Below are 21,871 nucleotides of genomic sequence, written 5' to 3' on the forward strand. Positions count from 1 at the left end.
TATCCTAAACCTTTCATTCAAAATTCAACAAAGACAAAAGTATCATTTTTTTAAATGTGCTATTTATAAGCGTATGCTCTAACCACTTGATGTCTTTATTCTCACATGTTATGCACCTGTTCATAGTCGTTTTAATATGATTGAACATGCTTTGGCCCCCTTGTCAAAGTTTCTCGCTTATTTACCGCCCCTACCAAGTACAAATTGCGTGTTCGCAGAGACAAAGAACAGATGCAAAAAGGGAAAGTAAATAAAATGAAACTTTTATGCGGTAAAATGCCCAGTTAGTAGTCAAATCTGATCGATTACTTTAATTGTAATGTGGCATGGGGAATGCGTCTTTAGTAGCTATAGCAAAATGCAACATTGTACCCTCAGGCAGACATGAACATTTCACACTTTTGAAGTTTCGTTAGGGGGAGGGGGTTTTGATCAAAACGAATTAATTTCGTTTCTTGAACTTCTGCGACAATCTGAGCCTCTTCCTAATGTTTGCTTCATTTTTACCCTGTGCTAATTTTACTACATTTCGTAGGGGGAAGTCAACTGTGAATGTTCATCTGAATGTAGATCTGCTGCTCTGACTCCTGCGTTAGGTGTCATTTCAACAGCGATAGATACACACATGTGTCAGGCAAATGTATTGAGTTTGCGATTTCCACATGTCTTAAGTTGAGCGGCAGAGTACAACATAAACCTGATGAAAATGATACGTCTATACTCATTTAACTTTGAGAGAATTTTAACATCATGCATTGAACAGTATACTCGATTTTTCAACCAACTATAAGTCTGGGGGGGGGGGGTGTGAATAATGTTAGTCCACAATGTTCATTAATGTCTCCAAACTTTGTCAGCTCATTTTGTGAAGACTAGAGTTTTTCTGTCAAGTACCAGAACACCATGTTCAGCCATGTTTCTTCACAGGGTACTTCAGGCATCATTCGTCTTGAATTATGAATATGATCAATAAATGTCATGCATTAAACTTTTTTCATTATGCAAGCTTTAGCTGTGTCGCGTTTTAACCTTATGAGCTGCTGACGAGTTGTCTGGTCAGGGCGATAAGGCCCCCCTCCTCGCGTTGGTGATCAGCAGAACAAAGACTGTTTTCTTTGAAATACTATACTGAGATAGCGAGGTTAAAGTAATAGGCAAAGGCAAGTAGGGTAAAGTAATGAAAAAAAGTTTAATGCATGACATTTATTGATCATATTCATAACTTCTAGACGAATAATGCCTGCAATACCCTGTGGTTACTTCTCGAGTGTAAGCCATCTTTATTTTATTGCATTGCGATCTGCAGTTTTGAAGATCTCGCGCCCATCATATGCTTGTCAATAAAATCAAACACTGAATACAAAGTGTGAATGTCTAGTAATTCAGGTGTTAAAGGTATGGATTGGAACAAGAAGGTGTTTCTTTGTGGCAGATGCATCAACCAGCATTGACAAAGAACTTATCAGTGGGTTTCAGAATGATTACAAGTCATTTAACTTTCAGGTAGCCTTGGGGACAGATAATCTGATCATCTAATATTTACAATACTTCTGTAATCTACCCCTTGTTTTTGGCTCATTATTTAAGCGCTTGGAGTAAGTAAATTTTGACCGCCACGTTTTGGTGAAAAACGAAAATTATTTTTTCCCCGTATAGTCAATACAGGGCGGCAGCCATTTTGAATTTTTCAAATATTAGTTAATATACGTTCTTTTGGCTGGTACCAATGTATGAGCGGTGAACCTGGATTTTTTTATTCTGGATCTTGAAAGGGAGGGTCCCTTGGAAAATTGTAGCAAAAAGTGTACACAGTTTCACAGCCCCTGAGGAAACCCGATCACGTAGGCAAGGCCAAGCGTTGTTGAGATGCGCTGAATTAAGACGAAAAGTTGGGTACGGAGAAAGATATTGCGGCCAGACAAGAAATATCTGACTAACAGAAGTGAGTACAGGTTACTTCAAAGGCGCCGCGGATACCTTCGGATTGCATCACGTGACAACATTTATATCTACCACCTTACCGAAGCGGATGTTATTAGGTCTTTTAGATAGGTGAGCGCAAGCTTTTGTTCGCGAACGAATTTTGGTGACCTCAATGGTCACACGAAAGCTCATTAAATTCGCAAAGGCAAGCTACTGAGAGAAGTTCTCGGGCGTTTCAATTATTGTTACGTAATGCGCGCTATTTATCAGTGAAACTTGTCATTGAACAAGACAAGAACGAAAAATATAACCAGTAGTTTCGTTTTAGAGTAGTTCTTTGGAAAATTACGTATTGTGATAAATCATGTACTCGGGGAATTCCCCGTATAGTATTCAGCACGGCACGCTGGGAAATGCGCTACGCCTTGCGAAAATATAGCTGATACAGGCATGTGACGTTGACGAATGCACTGTTCACTTCCTGTGATGTGTTTTTATCTTATGTAGTCCAGAATCGTTCCTGAGACATTCAAGGTAGGTGAGGTATACTAGTAAAGAATGCTCAGGCTAAACGATGCTTGCATAAATTTGATTGAAACCCTATGCGACGCCCATCGACTTCAAAGTCGTGCAGCTGCTGGCTGTTGTATGTTGACCGAACAGAAAATGACGGAAGTTGCTTGTACACATATGTATGGCGCATATTGTGATCGCAGTTTCGTGTTTCATGTTTTTCTCATTGATGTTTCAGGGGTTCAGTTATCGATGTATATGCTGTGCGGAGTCCAAATGCATTTTCCACCGAATAATATCTTTTACACGCAGTCACTCTACTCCAACCACAGCTCTGGAGTGCACGAGTGCGGGCCGGGTGTACGTGTCCAGAGTGGCTGCCCCAATGGTTAACTAAATCACCGAGCGGTTGCTGCTGATGGCTCTAAGGGAGCCGTCATTTTTCCGAAAGCTACAAAGGGAGGGGAGGAGGTTGCTCAAAATGAGTGAAAGAAGGGGGTTACTCAATTTTTGGTGCAAAATATATTGAAACACGACTCAGATTTCACCATTTTACACATCAACTCCAAATTTTCGTGCCCTCCTTTCGGGCTGTCTTCCCCCTTGGGGTGTTCTAACAATTTTACAAAAAACAAACTGAAAACAGCTCTCAGATTGTACCAGACTGTCCCAGTACACACATCGATTTTTCAAAAATTTCCATGCAAGAGAGGGGACACCTCCTCTGACACTTTCCCCGTAGCTGCACTTTCAAATTCTACCCTGTCAGATATGTCGGTGAAAACCTAGTCTTGATACCCATCCAAATTGAACGATACGGTATGGTTGGATACTGGTTATAGCGTGAGCTTGTATATCTACATTTTTTCGTGATTTTGAATTTCATTTTTTTCGTTTCACCACGGTACCTCACTCACACCGTCATGAGATAGCCGATGGTAGGGTACACCATGCCAGGATTTGAAAGGTCTGTACTATTGTTGTGTTTTTGTAAATTTTACAAATCCATACTTTTCTAAGTGGGAGGGGGTGGTCACTCAAAATTTCTATGTCAGAGAGGGGGTTACTCAAATTCATCATGGTTGGCATGGGGGTACTCAAAATTCCAGAGTTTCGGATGAGTCCGCCCCAGGCCGTAAATAATGACGCTCCCTCATACGCCAACATATACAAGCGAGATGTTATTAGTAGAAAATAGAGGGCGTATGGAAACGGCAAGAGTGTACTTCGACGGTACATGCTTGCGATAGGCCCTTTCAATTTACCAAGACGTAATTAAATAGGGTCACTAGGTGGGTTCAATACCCGCCGAGCGTACTGCAAATACGCACAGAATGTAATAAGCCTATACTTATTTTATACCACACCCCGGGATACCACACAAGATCTTAATGTTCACCTTCAGACAAAAAATCCATCAATGTTAAATTACATATGACTGGTAAGCACGGCAGACTCAACCTTTAGCCGTACCTGTGCCTTCTCGTCATTGTTAGAATTGCAGTAAGGGAAGGCTTTCTTTCAAATCACCAAGATTGCAAAAATCTTGATGTTCAAATGACATTTTAAGATAGAACGCGCCTCGAAAGTGAAAGACTTAATCTTTTGCTCAAACTGTCCTCAAGGAATATTTCACCCATTGTCTTTCAAAATAAAAAATGAAATCGGGGGTCACCGTGCAAATTTTGGTACTAGTGAAACAAATAACCCAAGGTTTACCGATATTTAAAATTGAAAATGGCCGCCACCCCTGTGTTAACTATGGAGAACAATAAAAGTTTTGAAAGAATTTCGAAAAACTAAGCCGGTGAAAAATTTTCTTACACCAAGAGCTTTAAAATGAACCCCCACAAGTGGTATATCAGAAAAGAATTGTAAAAGTTTGAGAGTCCGAATATCTTTCCCCGATGGCGCGTTCTACCTTAAGAGACTAACGCAAGCGACTCTTAGATTATCTTAAGCGACTCAAGATAGGCACAACTAATATTAAATTAGTGACAAATATGCCTAACGGAGGAAAATGTAGAACGAATACTGTCTTTGAAGAATGACTTGCATACTGCTCACACCTCAAGACTTGTTATTGACCATAAGCAAATTCATCTTGCAGTAGCACGCGCCTCGAAACTGAAAAACTTAAACTTGCTCAAACTTTCCTCAATGAAATTTTAAACCATGCATCCTCTCACCAAATCAAGAATGAAGTCAGGGGTTATCGTATAATTTTTGGTACGAGAGAAACAAATTACCCGACGTCACTGATATTTGAAATTCAAAATGGTCGCTATTGTGTAGACTGATGGAATTTTCGACCATGGATATTAAAAAACTAAGACGGTGAATTTTTTTGCACTCCTAGAGCTATAAAATGACCTCTCACAAGTGGTAGATCAGGAAAGAATTTGTAAAAAATTGCGATTCCAAGTATCTGTCCCCTAGGCGCATTCTGACCGTGATTCAAAGAGCCAAACATTTTCGCAACTTACCAATGTGACCCCAAACAGGACTTTGACCCAAACCTATTACTTTGCATTGGTGAACTATTTGAGAATGTCCATTGTGTTTTTTACGACTTTCGACTATAGCCCATTGTTACATTAGTCGCTTGGTGCTTGTTGTACTTGTCTGTTCCGGGTACATCACGTTGCTCGCATCCATCCTAAGACACCACTTTCCTTGTAGGCTCTGGGACCAACGCAATAAAAGCGGAAAGATTTCGCTGAAATTTATCTATACAATTCATTCGCTCGAGGCAGTAAAATATCCGATTGGGGCAGATTTAAGACAAGCTATACTGTCAGCTTGCAGGTTACCGTTTCGAACTTTGACCCGAATGTCCAACTTCCTTCCGCGCCATTCCGAAATTGACGCGGAACGGAGACGTCGAGTCATTGAAACATAAGGCAGTATGCACCTCGAAAGGGAAAGACTTAAACTTTTGTTCTCTCTTTCCTCAATCGAACTTTCAGCCGTTCACTTACCAAATCAAGAAAAGAAATTGCGTCACGTCGCAAAGTTTTGTACTAGACAGACAAATCATTCAACATTTACCGATATTTGAAATTCAAAGTGGCCGCTATCCTTGTGTTAAGTCTATGATTTTTTTGATTTTTTTGAGAAACTAGGAGGGCAAAAATATTTCTGACGCCAAGAGCTTTACAATGAGCCCCTACGAGTCGTAGATGAGAAAAGAATTGTAAAAAATTGATTCTAAATAATTCTGTCCCCGAGGCGCATTCTACCTTCAAAATCGTTGTTTATAGGGCACATATGATTTCAAGCATTTAGTAGTTATTCATTTGATACTGATTTATTCTCCAATGTAAAACATTTTGAAAATAAACTACTAGACCTAAGCTATAGTTTATAAACCTTTCTACCAATGAGCGCCAAAACGAAAGTACCAAAACTCAGGCACCCTTAGCGCCACACATCACACTCGTTGAAATAGTAATTACATGTAACTATATTTTGTGTACGTGTATGATCTGAGAGGGTCGATGAACTTTGGGCTCAAATCGGTATCAGCGATTTAAGAGAGTACTACCTGTAATGTTTCTTCCACTAAAGTGAAAGCGAAAGTAATCCCATGCGTAAATTGATCTAAAATTGAACATGATGTCCGCGCTGACCGGTAGATGATGAAACTTAAAATGGTAGCTTTGTCTACTACTTCAACGATACGCCCACTCACTATCGCCATGTAAACACCGGATATGTGACTGGTTATTCAGAACACAGGAAACCTTTTCGTGAGCATGAAAAAAAATTTCGTGTGTCCGAGAAACTATTTTGTGCACACGAAAATATATATAGTGCGCTCAAATAACTTCCTTCAAGTGCACGAAAGACTAGTCAGTGTTTATTAAGATCATATCCAATGTGAGCAGAAGTGATTATGTTTCTATATTAGTGTCCTTAATTAAGGGACTGGGGTGGATTTATAGGGGGATCACCCTGTTTTTGACTTTGGTGACGGGGAGTGTCAGTGTTTTTTTGAATTAGCATCGGCTCATACTCGCTTAAAATGCATCGTACCAGCCATGAATTGCAATTCATTCATTTGCAATTTTTGGCTCGCCCTTCGAGCGCGTAACTTTACTATATCAGAGATATAAATCAGAAATATCTAGATGATTGAAAATTAAAAGTATGTTATTCAAAGCTGATCATCATACCAGCATCAAGTTGCATCATTCGGTTCAGTTTTTGACTCACCCTTTCGGGCGCAAAACCTTAATGTATTAGAGATATTATATCAGAGATATCTGGATGTTTGAAAGCCTGTTTTGCAATGCATCATACTATGAATTACGTTATTCAGTTACAGTTTTCTGTGCGCCCTTCAGAACTTCAATATATCAGAGATATACATATGTCACAGCTATATCTGGAAGTTTGCGAATTGAAAGTCTGTTTTACAAAGCGTGCTAATCAATATGGAATCTGCATTGCAGATACAAGGCATGACAAAACTTGCAGAAATATTTCATAATACACATTGATACAGTGAGATATTTTAGAAAGAGAGAAATGAAAAGATATCTTATATTGTCATTGATGCAATTATTTTTCTTCCTGTCACAGGTTTTATAATAAATTTTTTTTTCATGAGTAAATTATAGTTAACTGAAGACAGCTTTTGTCGTCATTAGCTAGCTGTACTTTTACGGTTACAGGGATTAACAGACACTTCACATAAGGTTTGGCTACAACTTATGCATAAAATAGCTTTCCAGGGCTTCTCAGGAGATGTAATTGGAACCAAGCAAGAAAGTCAATTTTCTTGGCTCCTGTCCATTATTTTGGTATAGGCGTGATTGTTCTTTGTTATACTATTGGTATAGTGATTATAATATAGTTTCCTTTATGAAGTTTCTGAACCTGTCCTTAAAAGGTAACAGGGAACACCAAAATTGATATTCAATTCCTTAGAAGCTAGTACAAGGACAACTGTTAACGGACGATTTTAGAGATATGAAATAGTGCATTGTCACTGAAAATAAACTTTTATACCTAAATTATCAAAAAAACACCGAGTTAAATTCTGTTCTTTAAGAAAGCGCATCATTCCAAGGCTACACATTTGTGTCCATGAAAATTCGGAGACGAAAGTAATGCACTGAAAAAAACTACTTTACGCTCCATATTTCTGATTTCTACATTTGTATCTGATTTTGTTTGATTAACTGTTCTTGTTGTGCAACTAGTTACCGCCCTTTGTGTGCTCATTCATAGTGGACCATTTGTGCTACATTAAAAAGTTTGTCTAACGAAGGAAACCTCAGCAAATTTGTTGCCTGTGTGTTTTGATTTTGATTGATTTTGATTAGGCTAGCGCCATTCCAATGGATGTTATTAAAGTACCGACATCTCAAACGAGCATTGTTTTGGTGCTCTTTACAAGCATGTAAAAAGAAATCTAAAATCTCACTTAAAAGGCACCGTATAGAATATGGTCCCCTCGATAAGTAGGAATTCAAGTAATAGTAATAATGTACAATAAAATTAGTTCCCTAAGTTTCACAAAACCTGCGTCTTGAAGGACGCTACTCTCCGTAAATTTCACCTGCTTAACACATTTTTGAAGTTTATAGATATTTTGAAGTCAATACATTTTTGTCTGTCCGTACAAACACTGAAAAACATAAAATTAAATCCGCAGGAATTACTACATTTATTATTTCAGGTAGACGATTGTACGAACTAAGTTAAAGTACAGCCTTTGCGAGAATGGGAAACTTAGAGTCACAGGCCGCTGCCCTGAACGGCCTCCACCATCCGTTGTTGGCTCAACAGAGGCGACAGGACCTGGACAGCCTTATCATGCATCAGGCCCTGCTGCAAGCACTGTCAGAGCTGGGTCAAGAGCAAGAATCCGTCACCCCGGAACAGCGGGAACACGCCTGGGATCCCGAAGACTGCTCGTCCAATTTCAAAGTCCTGCCCGACCGCATCACCGCCAGAAGAGGCGAGCTGCCCATGCGCACTGATCTTATTCGAGGAAAGAAAGGCTACCGGGTGGGCAAGCACGTCTTCGAGATCTACTGGCCGGTGGACGAGAGGGGTTCCCACGCCATGATCGGTGTAGCAACGCCGTTGGCTCCAAAACAGTGCCTCGGCTATACCTACCTTCTGGGCGCAACGTCCGAATCGTGGGGCTGGAATCTTGTCGACAGAAAGATAACTCATGGAGGCCAAATCACTGGAATTTACCCCCCTGGGAAACTCATCTTCCAAATTCCTGAGACCTTTTTCGTTGTTCTGGACGCCGACAATGGCACGTTAAGGTCAGAGTCGCTCATTTCTAAGAAGAGAACCTGTTATTTTTAAATGAACATGTATTTATAAATATAAAACTTAAGATTTTTGTGTAGGAATATTTATATCCGTTTGTATGCTCTGAATCAAATCTTGCTTTTTGCACATCACTTTTTGACTTCCCAGAGTCATTCATCCTCGAGGTATGAGACCGTAGACCCCAGTCTGTTCAAGGGTCTGTGTTGCAAAGACTAAGATTTATTTCTTAAATTAACATTTTCATTGGCTCTCATTTGCTCACAGCTTTAGGGTGAACAATGAAGATTTGGGAATCGCCTTCAGTAATTTGCCGACACACAACCTTCTGAGGCCTCTCTGCATCAGCGCCAGCGCCACCTGTGGCAACTGTGACATTAGAATGAAATACCTCGGCAGTGGAGGTTTGTTTCTATATCCAAAGTAGAAATTTTCAAGGATAGATGATAATACTGGCAATCTAGCGACATTTTGAATGGGCATGCGAAAAACAAACCAGTGCATTTTTCGAGCGAAGAGTGACGGACCTCAGTTTCTTTACCCTATGCAGTGCTTGTGGTATGGACGAAAATTTTTCTCCGTCAATTATTATTCAACTTGCAGTGGAAAATTCTCTGAAGTTTTACTACTTTACGGCCTAGAGCCAGCAGAAGGGCGGCTCGCTAGATTATACATTTTGGTACAAACTTTGGACCGTTTATACATACTAAGTACGTACGCACGCGCATACAGGCAGGCAGGCAGACACGGACAGACAGACAGACAGACAGACAAATGCACGTACAGTATGTATATCAACAAGCCAATACAGAGGTACAATGAAAATTTCCTGTTGTTCGTGTTTCAGGGGAGGTGGCTCAAGTAACGTCTTCAGGGGAACAAATCGTATCTGTTCCCGGCCCAGCAGGCACCAGCCTGTATAAATTTCACCCTAGATGTGGCGACAACATCGACGTCATGCACAGTGGGCGTGTTGCTAGGCGACGAGAGTAAGCACCAAAGTTTTTAACATAATCAAGGGAAAGCAGCAGCTCAGTTATCATATATATATATATATATATATATATATATATATATATATATATATATATATATATATATATATATATATATATATATATATATGACCAGTTCATGACATATATGCGCGAGAGATAGCGAGTGCATATATGAAGTGAACTGGTCAAAATCGAGTGGTATACCCTCCCTGGGTGTGATTTATTGCTATTATATCATAACAGTATATTGAACTTCTGGCGTGGAACGTCAAAAACGGATTTTTGCTCAAGTTGAGAGCTCGTGCGTATGCCAGCCGTGGTATATTGCCAATATACCACGGTTCTTTTCGCGTCCCGACCAATCAGATCACTGTATTTGCACCATCAATATACTGGTATGATAAATAATATTTATTTATCTATCTATCTATCTATCTATCTATCTATCTATCTATCTATCTATCTACCGACCTATTTCGGCTGCCGAAACACTCTCTTTGAGCAATTGAGAAATTTGAAGTCAGTGAATAAAAATATATATGTATATAATTTTGCATGTATGTTCAAAGAAATTCAAAAAGAGAATAAAACCTCAACGCGCTGTTCTTTACAGCGCCAGGAACAACTACAAGAAGGGAGTGGTTCTAACGAGGAACCCGCTGGAGACAAATGAACTTTTTGAAATTCGATTGGACACAAAAATAGGCAGATGGGCCGGCAGTCTGGAGATCGGCTTCACGACGAACTCGCCTGAATCGCTGGACTACCCGTCTGTAATGACGGACTGCAGGGCCGGCGTAACGCTTATGTGGTCTGGAACGAACGTTGTGAAGAACGGTGTGAAGGTTGCCGAGCTGAGTGTCGACCTCGATGACTGTACGGTAAGGCTACTTTGAAATTTATGTCGAACGAATGACTTGTTAGCACACATGTAATATTTACAAATCGTAGAATCCAAATCTGTTAAAGTTCTACATAAACAGTCTTCTGTTGTGTCAAGCATTGAATGTCACTATTTTTATGGAATGCAAAATCTCTGCAGACTATTATTACAATGGCAGAACGACGTGTAGACAATACTACAACCCATAAATGTCAACAAGTGCGGCGATATCACTGTGTCACGCCGCACGCATGCGTGAGCGACCACTGTACCTTTTCGCCGTAGACCGTGCTTATAACGGCCTCTCAAAAGTTTGTGTTAGCTTCCTTGTGTACAAAATCAGGGTGTCAGTGGAACTATACCATAGCAGAATGACCTTGGAAAGCTTTAATCGTCAAAGTGAGACATATAACCGATAAAATATTACAAAAATATCTACGTTTTCTCCGTAACTTGCAAACTTCGATTGTTTAAAGTTCGTTTCTGATCAGAAGCAAGCGAAATCTTACACGCATTCCCAAAATATAAACCTAGTTTTAACTAAAAAATATGAAACCAAAGTAAGATCAAATTGGTAAATTTTTAACTTGTGTGACATTAAACATGATTAGTCTGTACGTATATGACTAATATTGAGGTTCTTTGCCAAGTCCAATGTCGGGGAATTTGTTCTTTGACTAAAAGTAGAACGCATAGTAATCTTGATTTCTGTATGTCAATGAAAACTAACCCTCACCGTTGACTGATTTTCCATGTTAGACCACAGGCCAGGTTACCAATTGGTCCATCGCCCTAGCCGTGGCAAAATCGTAAAAATTAATAATTATTTTACATTGAAGATTTATAATATTTGACCATGGTTTTGATAGCAGGCCCTAAAGTATTATCTAATCCAATAAATCGACCATTTTATTGTACATAGATTGGCGACAGAATTGGCATCGTTCGGAAGGATGACCGTTCGATTCATTTCTACTTCAACGGGCAAGTGCTGCCGAAAGCCGTCCGCTTGAAGAACAACCCGGAAACTGTTTATGGCGCTGTCGATGTATTCGGCCAGGCAGAGAGGGTCACAATCATAGGTTGGTGCAATTTTATGGTGGTCCTGTTGAGGTGATCATATGCTTGCCCAAAGCAAACATACATAGTATTGACTGACTTTCAAACAATTTATATAGTTCATTTTGTGACTGTTGCAGTTCCTTCACTGTATGTATATATATGCTGCGCTGAATGAATGTATGTGTGTATGTCCAACGTCGTTTTTCTCAAAATGACAATTGCGATAATAACAATTTCATATTTTTTGTCCTGTAAACAAATACACTTTCACATTTCTCGTCCTTAAAGTGTGTTGAAATACAAAGTAGGAGCCCAGCCAACAACTTGACTTTGGCTCAATATGCGATATTATAACCGACAAAAGTTCAGTTTTCAACAGTACAATTGGACATGATACATACAGGATGTTGATATGATTTTGGAGTCGAGAAAGGAAACTGCACATCACATTACCTTCAGAGAAAAATTGTGTAACTATTATTACTGCTACGTTATTTAATGTCTGCTTACAAATGTATTACGCCGTCGTGCGTTTTTACTTGTTTTGGTTTTTTTTTCTGCAGAAGGCGGGTCAGTGCCAACTTCAACGTCTCCGCGGCAAGAAGCCACAGATACACCGGTGAAGGAAGAAGCCATCGGCAATGACCCGAACGCGATCATGTTCAGAATGAGGGAAACTGTCGACAAACTACGGAATGGCAAATTCTCGGACATGCGCCAGACGATCGAGAGCGTTGCTTCCAACATCACGCAGCCATACCACGGCACCGACGACAGGAAAATTCGCCAGAGGTTTGGCGACCACCTGGCGAACATCGGCGGCGCCAAGGAGTTGACAAGGCTGCTGGAACGGCTTGTCGACATGGGCATGGAGACGCAGATAGCCTGGGCGGGGATCAGCCTCGTCCGCAGCACGTGTTGGAACTATTCGGACGCCAGTCTCAAGATTTGTAAGCAGTTTGGCCAGAGTGGGCTGTTGAGACATATACTGGCAGATTTGGACCGATACGGCCCTGGAACTAGTAAAAACCAGGTATTGCAAACATAGATTTACCAAGTTTATGTCATGTAAAATTACAAGAAGTTATTCTTACAAATGACCCACCACAAGTCTGGTTACAGTCGCTCGGTGTATTGACCAGATTCCGTATAGAGTGCCGATATCTTCAGAGTTTGAATATTTAATTTTTTTACTAGAGCTTGCCCGGATATTTTGTTTCACTGTGGAAAAGTCACACTTTCATGCTACAGACAAAATCATGAAGAAATGCGAATTTTAAAATTGTCAACCCGACCTACACTGTGTTTTTGTCTCCGCGTGTGTGTTCATAATTTGTGAACAATTTAAATCTAGTCCGCATCGGACATTCACTTGTCAGCAAGAATATCACACATCGTAGTTTGTGTTTCAACATACTTTAGGTACTAGAAAATATGCTTAACTTTAAAATATATGATAAAGCAAATATTATCTGTCAACATTAAGAAATGCTCCGGTTTTGTAACTTATTACTTTTGCAGAAGAGGAGATTTCTAATCGTCTCATCGATAAGTATACTTCACAACTGTGCAAAGGCGACAGAAAACCGGCAGTTATACCACGACATGAGAGCCATCGAGCGAATCGCCCCGTTCCTGAAATCTGAAGACACGACTGTCACTACAGTCGCTCTCCTTTCTCTCTCCTACATCGTTGAAGAAGACAAGAAGGAATTGCTCGAGGCCTCTACGGAAACCATTGCCTTCCTTCTCAAAGTCCTGGTGAGTGCTTTAGATGACCCAAAACTTCGGGGACAGTGCGAGGACGGGACGTTCTCCGCTCTTGAGCTCGCCATGGGGCTCGGCAACATTGCTGTCAATGACAAAAACAAAAGCACTATGGTAGAAGGGGGATGCATACCCTTGTTCGTGAAACTACTCCAGAGAGGCGGGACTGCAGAACAGGAGTGTTCAGCAAATGCCCTCTGGGTGCTAGCGTCCATGGAGACGAACAAGGCCAAGATAAGGTCGGAACCCGGAGCTCTGGACACCCTGAAAAGGTTGTCGACGCACAGCAACGACGCAGTGAGACAGTCAGCTGAGCGTGCCCTGCTTGTATTGAAGCCTGCTGTTCCAATGCAGCAAATGGGTAGGTTACACGTCTGATTAAGACTTCGAAGTCCAAGGTCATAGTCCCCCCTTGAAGATGTGACAAGCATTGCTACTGCGAACAAAAATCCAATGTTGTACGAGCAAAGCGCACAGCAATGCAAAGTAACTGCGTTATTTAAAGAATAAATGATAAAAAGTTGACACCACTTAAAATATATCACACTTCTTTCACTTTCGTTTTGGAGTAAGTTTAATGCACCGGACAAATCAATCAGTGAGGAATGGCTGACAAAACAACAAATGGGGCGACCGTCCCTAAGCCATGGACCCTAAACCTACACACTGGCGTTACATTTTACAACTTTTCTTAACGTTTCAGCGTTTGGAATGACCGCTTCAACCGGGAAAAAGAATTGCGAATACCAGCAACGCTGTGCAAGGTTCAAAGCGTCACTGAATCTGTCAGGTACGCTGCTTTTAATTAATGACCGTGTGTCAAAGGTCAGAGCTGTCATCACCAGAGGTGCACTTCAGATTTCGTCCTTTATTTGCCACAGTTCCCGTATATTACGGCGATGGTCGGGAGCCATCCATTATCTTCATGATTTTTTCTTTATTCTTCAATTAAAGGACAAAAATTTACGCTTATCATGACGTAATTAAAACACGTTATCATCACGAGCAGTTCAAGTGCGAGCCTGTTAATACGCATACATGTCACGCTATCGTCTCAATAAAAACAGCTAAGTTTAACCTTTCCGTCCAATGGTCGAGACCCTTTACATTGCACCATACTTACAGGCTACCCTTCCTTCTCTGTCTCTGTCTGTCTGTCTGTCTGTCTCTCTCTTCTCTCTCTCTCTCTCTCTCTCTCTCTCTCTCTCTCTCTCCTCTCTCTCTCTCTCTCTCTCTCTCTCTCTCTCTCTCTCTCTCTCTCTCTCTCTCTCTCTCTCAGAACATTTCTTCAACAAGGAATTCGACATGTGCTACTGCACGACGTGCCACACTGGTAGAGGCGATAAGCTGTACTATACCAGGGGACAACCCGCCAAGGATTATGGAGTACCCGTTGGTTGGTGCCGTCACGCCTTGAAGTGAGTTTCCTTGCTAAACACTGCACTAGTGCGAGTTCTTCCACTTGAATATGCAAACCGGGGCTATGTGCTAACTATAGACAAGTATTAAGGGCGATCGAGTCATTGTGTTTACAATCAACAATGATTCTTATTTTTTCTGAATTGAAGATTAACATTTTAGATTTGAAGAAAATTAAAAACACTGGATTAGTTTTGTGTCTAGGAGTCGAATGCATTCCCATTTAACGTCAAGAAAACAAAAAATCTTTATATATTAAATGCTATATGACTCTGCACATGCATCTATTTTACATATACAATTGTATGTATCGCCATCCCTTGCATGTTGTTTGCATGTAGGGCATAAGATGGCCGAGCTTCGGAAATATTCTATTGAAGTGTTATCACGAAAATTGAATTATTACAATTAATGTACTATCCGCTGACAATTAACATTATCATCAATTGATATCTCCCATTCTGTCAACAAAGATACTTTGTCAGGTACGTATATCGTACTTCCTGCACAACAAAATTCAAATTCGTGCCTAGAATATAAAAACTGAAAACTTTTGCTCAAACTTTCCTCAAGCAAACGTTCGTCCATTCTCTTTCAAAAATAAATCAAAAAAAATTGGGGGTCAACCTGCAAAGTTTGGTACTAGTGAAACAAGTTGCCCAATATTTACCTGTGTTTAAAATTCAAAATGGCGGCCATCACTATTGGGGAAAACAAAATTACCGATTTTCACAAAACTAAGCCTGTGAAACTTTATTTGCTCCGTGAGCTTCAGAGTGAGCCCTCATAAATGGCAGACCGAAAGAATATTGTAAATATTTGACAGTCTGAATATCTGTCCCCGAAGCGTACATTCTACCTTGATTTCAACATTTTATGGGTGAAATGTTGAAATTTATATGTTTTAAATAAAATTACGGAGTGACCACACCTCTAATTAAATTTCGCTTTCAATTTCGAACCAGAATACGAGTGTTGTTTGCGTAATTCTGTTGAATTATTTACAAGGGACTGATAAACTATACAAATGTCTGGAGATTTAAATTTTTACTACTGAGAAAACACTAAGACTTAGATTAAAATTTGCACTGTCATCAAGTTTTTGTTTTTCTTGTTTATTTTGTTTTTGCAAAGAGCTCTTGTAATACCATTGTTCATAGCTGTGGGTCCATAGCTGTGGTGTTTTCAGACGGGATTCCTGCCTTTTACGGTCTGGTTTTGACTTTTACGGGCATTTTAAGGGCTGGTTTTGTGGTGGCGGGGTTAAAATCGTAAAGGTCAAAACCAGCCCGTAAAAGGCAGGAATCCCGTCTGAAAACACCACAGCTATGGACCCACAGCTACAATGTTCAATACTCGACGCCATGACGAATTCGAAGCTGGTGATGCGATCACCATTGAGGAATAACAATACGGAACAGAATATTAAACTTATCATATGGCGACCCCACCCAGCATATGTCCAAACGTCATCCCATATTTGTATCAAAACACTCTAACGATTTGAAATTAGATAGTACAGTTTCTGAGTTTTTGAATCTACTTTTTTGAAAATATTTATGTGTTTATATTGTAAACATTTTTTTTAAGAAGATTTAATTTTGTTTGTCCCAAGAGATAGTTTTTATTTGACCAATTCGCCGTCCATATTCAGACTTCAGAATGAAGAAACGTTTGTGTTAATCTGATTGTGATAACCGCTACATTACGGAAACATTTTACGCCGTTACAGTTCCTTGTTTTAGTCAACTTGTCATTCCAAAATAAAAAAATCCTCAGATGGAAAACTGGTGTATTTACGATAAGGCTGCCAAAGGCACGGCACAATAGGAGGAAAACGCGCATTCACAAAAATAGATGTGAGTAATCTGTAATATCAATTCAGTGGAAAGACTGCGCAATTCTTTGTATTCATATTTTCATTCATGACCTCATTGACCATTTGACCCCTTGTAGAGTGCACGATAGGGCCCACGCCTTGGACGTGTTCAAGAAGTGGCACATTGCTTTTCACGGGACCAGACTTGACGCGGTAAAACCAATCTTGGAATGCGGAGACCTTCTCATGCCAGGTATTAGACTCATAATGATAAATGCGTGACCCTAAAATGTTTTGAAGATTTTTTTTTACATCGTGTAACTTCTAATGTTTGAAAAACTGAAGGAGACCAATTCACCGTTTTCCGCTCTATCTCCCGATGCCTGTTTTCGCTCGCCTCACAATGGAAAAACTGGAGATTTTGCTGATACTTTCTTCAATTAAAGATTAAACCATTTGTTCAAAGCCAAGAATGAAAATCAAGGGGCACCGTGCAAATTTTGGTATAATAGACACAGATATGCCGAAAAGTTTAAATTTAAAATTACCGCAGTCTTTGAGATTACTCGGGGGCGGGGGGTGTTCACTTTTCTATTTTGGAGGGAAACAACAAGCTTTAAAATCAGTACAGTACTTACATGCAGTAGACCAGAACATGTCTGAAAATAGTTTTAGGGGCCTTCTCTACGATAGGGCGTTGTTATGATTAATGGTCCCTGAACGTGCCATTGGGAACCACCAAATTTTAAATTGAAAAGTACCAACACGTACCCCTTTACGACTTCCTACCTTTTACATCCACAGGTGACGTCATAATGGGAGGAAAAGAGCTCGGTGAGCGTGAAGGGCACTTCTGTCCCACCTGGAAGCCAAAAGGGTTTGACACCAAACAGATATTTCTATCCCCGAGTATTAGATATTCTGGCCACAGAGTTTACGCATTCCCGAACGAGTAAGTGAAATGTTCGTGTAACTACTCCCTTTCATGCCTAATTTATGTTAACGACAGCGTCATCTTATTGTAATTATTCGTCTTTCGGAGTCTTAACAGTGTCTGCTAATAGATCTTTTTTTCTGTTTTACTTCATGTTTAATGAATGAACAAATTTTAAACCTTTACCATACTTCTAAATCGGAGGTCGATTATTTCAAGTAAATCCACACGTTTATTAATTTCATCTCTCATTTCTGCCGTCGTTTCCTTCTCGAGCTATTTTATCCCACTGGAATGAATAGCATTGATTTCCTCAACTCATCAATATTTTGAAGAATGTTGCTGGTTTCGATAGATAATGCAATCTTGGTGTGAAACTGATGAAACGGATTTTCTGCCCCGACCTCACGTCACTATTTGCGTTGACCCTTAACCATGCAAATTTGCTGCAAGTTCACTGAGGTCAGAAATTAAGTAGTGTGCGCCTCGAAAGTGAAAGACTTTAAAGTTTTGCTCAAACTTTCCTGAATGAAACTTTAAACCATTCTCTTACCAAACATGCAAAGTTTGGAACTAGAGAAACAAATTACCCAACATCATGCGATATTTGACATTCAAAATGACCTCCATTCCTGTGTTAACTCTATGGGGGTGGTTAAATTTTGAATTTTCGAAAAACTAAGCCAGTGAAAGTTTTTCTTTCTCCAAGAGCTTTAAAGGGACAAAGTCGGCCATTTTCCATAAATTTTGTCTGATGCAAGATACTTCTTATATTGTTTGACATGTTGAAAGACACTGAATAAATGGGCGACCATGCATATATTCGACCCCAGTTTTAGACAAATTAAATGAAACCATCGCGAAAGTTTCATGTATCGTGTCTAAAACCGGGGTCGAATATATGCATGTTCAGCCATTCATTCAGTATCTTTCAACATGTCAAACAATATAAGTAGTATCTCGTATCAAACAAAATTCATGAAAAATGGCCGACTTTGTCCCTTTAAAATGAGTCCCCACCAGTGGTAGATCAGAAAAGAATTGTATAAATTTGAGAGTCCGTCTATCTGTCCCCGAGGCGCGTTCCATACCTTAAAGCGCGACCTGTACCTGCTGTACCAACTCTCACGCTATTGTGTCTTGATAAACATTGCGAGACGTGCATCATGAAATTTTTCCATAATATTCCTTGTTTCAGCTACACAGACAAGGTCACAAACAAAACCTACAAGGCCAAGGTTGTCTTTCAAGTGTACATCAATCCGGACAGTTACAAAGTTGGACCGCAGACTATCGGAGAGACGTCGGAAATCGACCCCAAGTTCGATAACCAGGAAATCGAATGGTTCACGAAGCAACGGGGTTGCGTCATCCTGTACGGACTGCTTGTCAAGCTAGAGGAATGAAACGACTGGAAAGTGACTTAACAAAACGCTAGTGTAACAAGGGCTTCAGACATATTACCAGTTACCGTAACCGTCAATCAGTTGGGCTTTGTATTTACATTTCTTCCTAGTCATAGGGTATACCATTTCATCCTTATTAGACCTATATGTATATGCAGTTATTTGACAGTGTCTATATTATGTAGATCAAGTTATTGAAGTTGCTGAGACGTTCGTAAACTTATATACCAATAGCAGTCGATGGACTCCTTGTCCTCGAACATTTTAGAAACACTCAAAGTATATATGGTTTTCAAATCCCTGCAGCCTGTGCTTATTTAGTTCATGACACATAGACAAGAGGTTAAAGGATATCGCGTATCCACTTCTCACTTATGTTTTGATAAACATTCATGTACGTTTATGTATCACTCACAGCGTCGAGGTATCCTTCAAAACCATTTTCTTTGTGGCTCGGAAAAAGTCTCAATAAGCATGAAACCTACAGTGCCAAAGGATTCTTTTACGTGTACACCAACCAACCAAGATAATTTCAGAGTCCCGTATAGCGGTAACCCGCCGCGATATCGGAAACCTTGGTAATTTTCGATAATATTAAGACACAGTATCTCCCACGCTGTCACATGTCTTTATTTTTAAACATTGGAATCTCCAAGTCATATTGTAGTGTTTGTATCGTTTCACATACAACAGGAGCGCATGTACTTAGGGAGCCGTCATTATTTACGGCCAGGGGGTCGGAGGCATTTCATCGGAAACTCTGCCAACCATGATGAATTTGAGTAACCCCCTCTCTAACTCAGAAATTTTGACTAACACCCCCCACTTAGAAAAGTTAAATACCAATACATGTAATTGTAAAATTTACAAAATACAGCAATAGTCAAGACCTTTCAAATCCTGATGTACCCGGCTAGATTATCATCGGTTGTCTCATGACGGTTGAAAAAGGTGAAACCAACAAAATGGAATACAAAGTGACAACAAAATACAGATATAAAAGCTCACGGTATAACCAGTCTCCAACCATATAGTATTGTTTAATTTGGATGGGTATCATGACAGAGTTTTCACTAGGATATCTGACTGGGCAGAATTTGGGAACTCTGGGGGAGAACACAAGAGAGAGTGAGGAGGAACGCGTCAAAGAGAGCTATCCCCTATCTTTCATGGAAAATTTTGAGAAATTGATGTGTGCAATGGTGCAGTTGGTGCAATCTGAGAGGTGTTTTTAATTTTTTTTACTGAGTAAAACTGTTAGAACACCCCTAGGGGAGAGCTTGAGAGGGGACCCCCTCTAGTATTGGAAATACAATCTGAGAGGCGTTTATTATTTTGCACTCGGTAAAATTGTTTGAAAATGGCATTGAACACTAATATTTTTATTCCATTTTTTGCATGATCAGTTGTTGAGTAACAATATTCAACAACCAAACGATGACTATACATTTTGTAAAAATAGTTTTCGGTTTTCCAGAGATTGAAGACCAAAGAATATGCAGAAATGGAAAATCTGTGACCTTCTTGTGTTATTTCTCAAGCTGCCAGCTTCTAATCAAAAGCGTGAATACGGTATGGTCAAATGTCAAAATGGTTATGGAACTGAAGTCAATTAAATATATGTTTCTGTGATAATAAAGGACGAATTCACAACAGTTCAGTTTGCCCTAGATCCTGTGAAATGTTTTAGAAATTGGTGTGTGATATGGCGCAGTCTGGTGCAATCTGAGAGGTGTTTTCAATTTGTCTTTTACTAGTAAAACTGTTAGAAGACCCAATGGGAGAGAGCACGAGGGGGTATCACCCCTCTCGCATCGAAAATTTTTGAGAAATTGATGTGTGCAATTGTGCAATCTGGGAGTGTTTCAATTTATTTCGCACAAAACCCTCCTGCCTCTCCACATTTTCAGCAACCCCCTTGAAGTTTTCAATATTTTGAATGACCCCCTGTCACATTCCTCTGACCCTCCAGACCATAAATAATGAAGAGAACAAAGCTTCTACTGTTATCAAGCAGAACGGAGTATAATATTACCTATACTATCCCATAGGGAGAAACGACTTGCAAGAGTTTGGTCAAAAAGTGAAAGTATAAGTTTGGAAAACACATTTTAAAAGTTCCTTAAGTATGTACTCTGATATATTTACTGCGTTCGTGATTCGTCTTGGGTGATATTTTTTCACAATGGCCAGTCGTCTGTATCAAATTACGTCGATCGAAATCATATCTCTGGAGGATCATCTTCATGAAATGAATGATATCTGTTTGAAAGTTAAGAGCAGGACTTGGGTTCGGATGGACTGTACATGTCTTACTTGTGTTTATTACTTCTTTAGTGAGTACAGTATTAGTTTGGGGAATAATTATAGGAATGCATCCTGTTTTCTCGACCCTATCAATATTGGTATGGGGGCCTCAAATAATACAGATAGCGTGCTGTGTATGTCATATGATCATTTTAACATATCTTTTTACAATGACGCGTAATCCATCTCATTTCTTTCCGTGTCAAGACGCCCTCACACTGCTTCCTTGACTCGTGTGACAACAGAGGACACTATTATGTAAGTTCAGTTAACAAATCACAGGTATCTCGATCCTTCCACAGTGTTATCGGAACTTGAAGTTTATATGTATATCCGTTCTGGTGAACAATAATGTCATTAATAAAAACTGTGGGGTTATGATTTTGGGGTCTGATTATTTGCATTTATAATCTGACAGGAGATCGATCAGGATTGAGAAACTCAATTGACCACCCTCTCCCCAGTCCAAAAAGACATTTGAGTGGCGTAATGATATATGATACCATATTATGTGATCCGCCTATCTTCTGCTCTGACAACTCT

General features: G+C 39.9%; 1 protein-coding gene across 1 annotated transcript; it reads left to right on the top strand.

Annotated features, from left to right (window-relative positions):
- The first annotated feature begins 2,314 nt into the window (after positions 1-2,314).
- LOC139131197 (neuralized-like protein 4) lies at positions 2,315-21,707 on the top strand. The gene is made up of 13 exons (XM_070697164.1): positions 2,315-2,457; positions 8,126-8,726; positions 9,001-9,137; positions 9,581-9,722; positions 10,345-10,612; positions 11,537-11,696; positions 12,240-12,709; positions 13,198-13,804; positions 14,147-14,233; positions 14,723-14,861; positions 16,819-16,934; positions 17,486-17,633; positions 18,814-21,707. The coding sequence occupies exons 2-13, from the start codon at positions 8,170-8,172 to the stop codon at positions 19,019-19,021; spliced, it is 3,039 nt and encodes a 1,012-aa protein (XP_070553265.1). The 5' UTR covers positions 2,315-2,457; positions 8,126-8,169; the 3' UTR covers positions 19,022-21,707.
- Positions 21,708-21,871: the final 164 nt, after the last annotated feature.

Source organism: Ptychodera flava, chromosome 4, assembly GCF_041260155.1.
Source record: "Ptychodera flava strain L36383 chromosome 4, AS_Pfla_20210202, whole genome shotgun sequence".
Lineage (NCBI taxonomy): Eukaryota > Metazoa > Hemichordata > Enteropneusta > Ptychoderidae > Ptychodera > Ptychodera flava.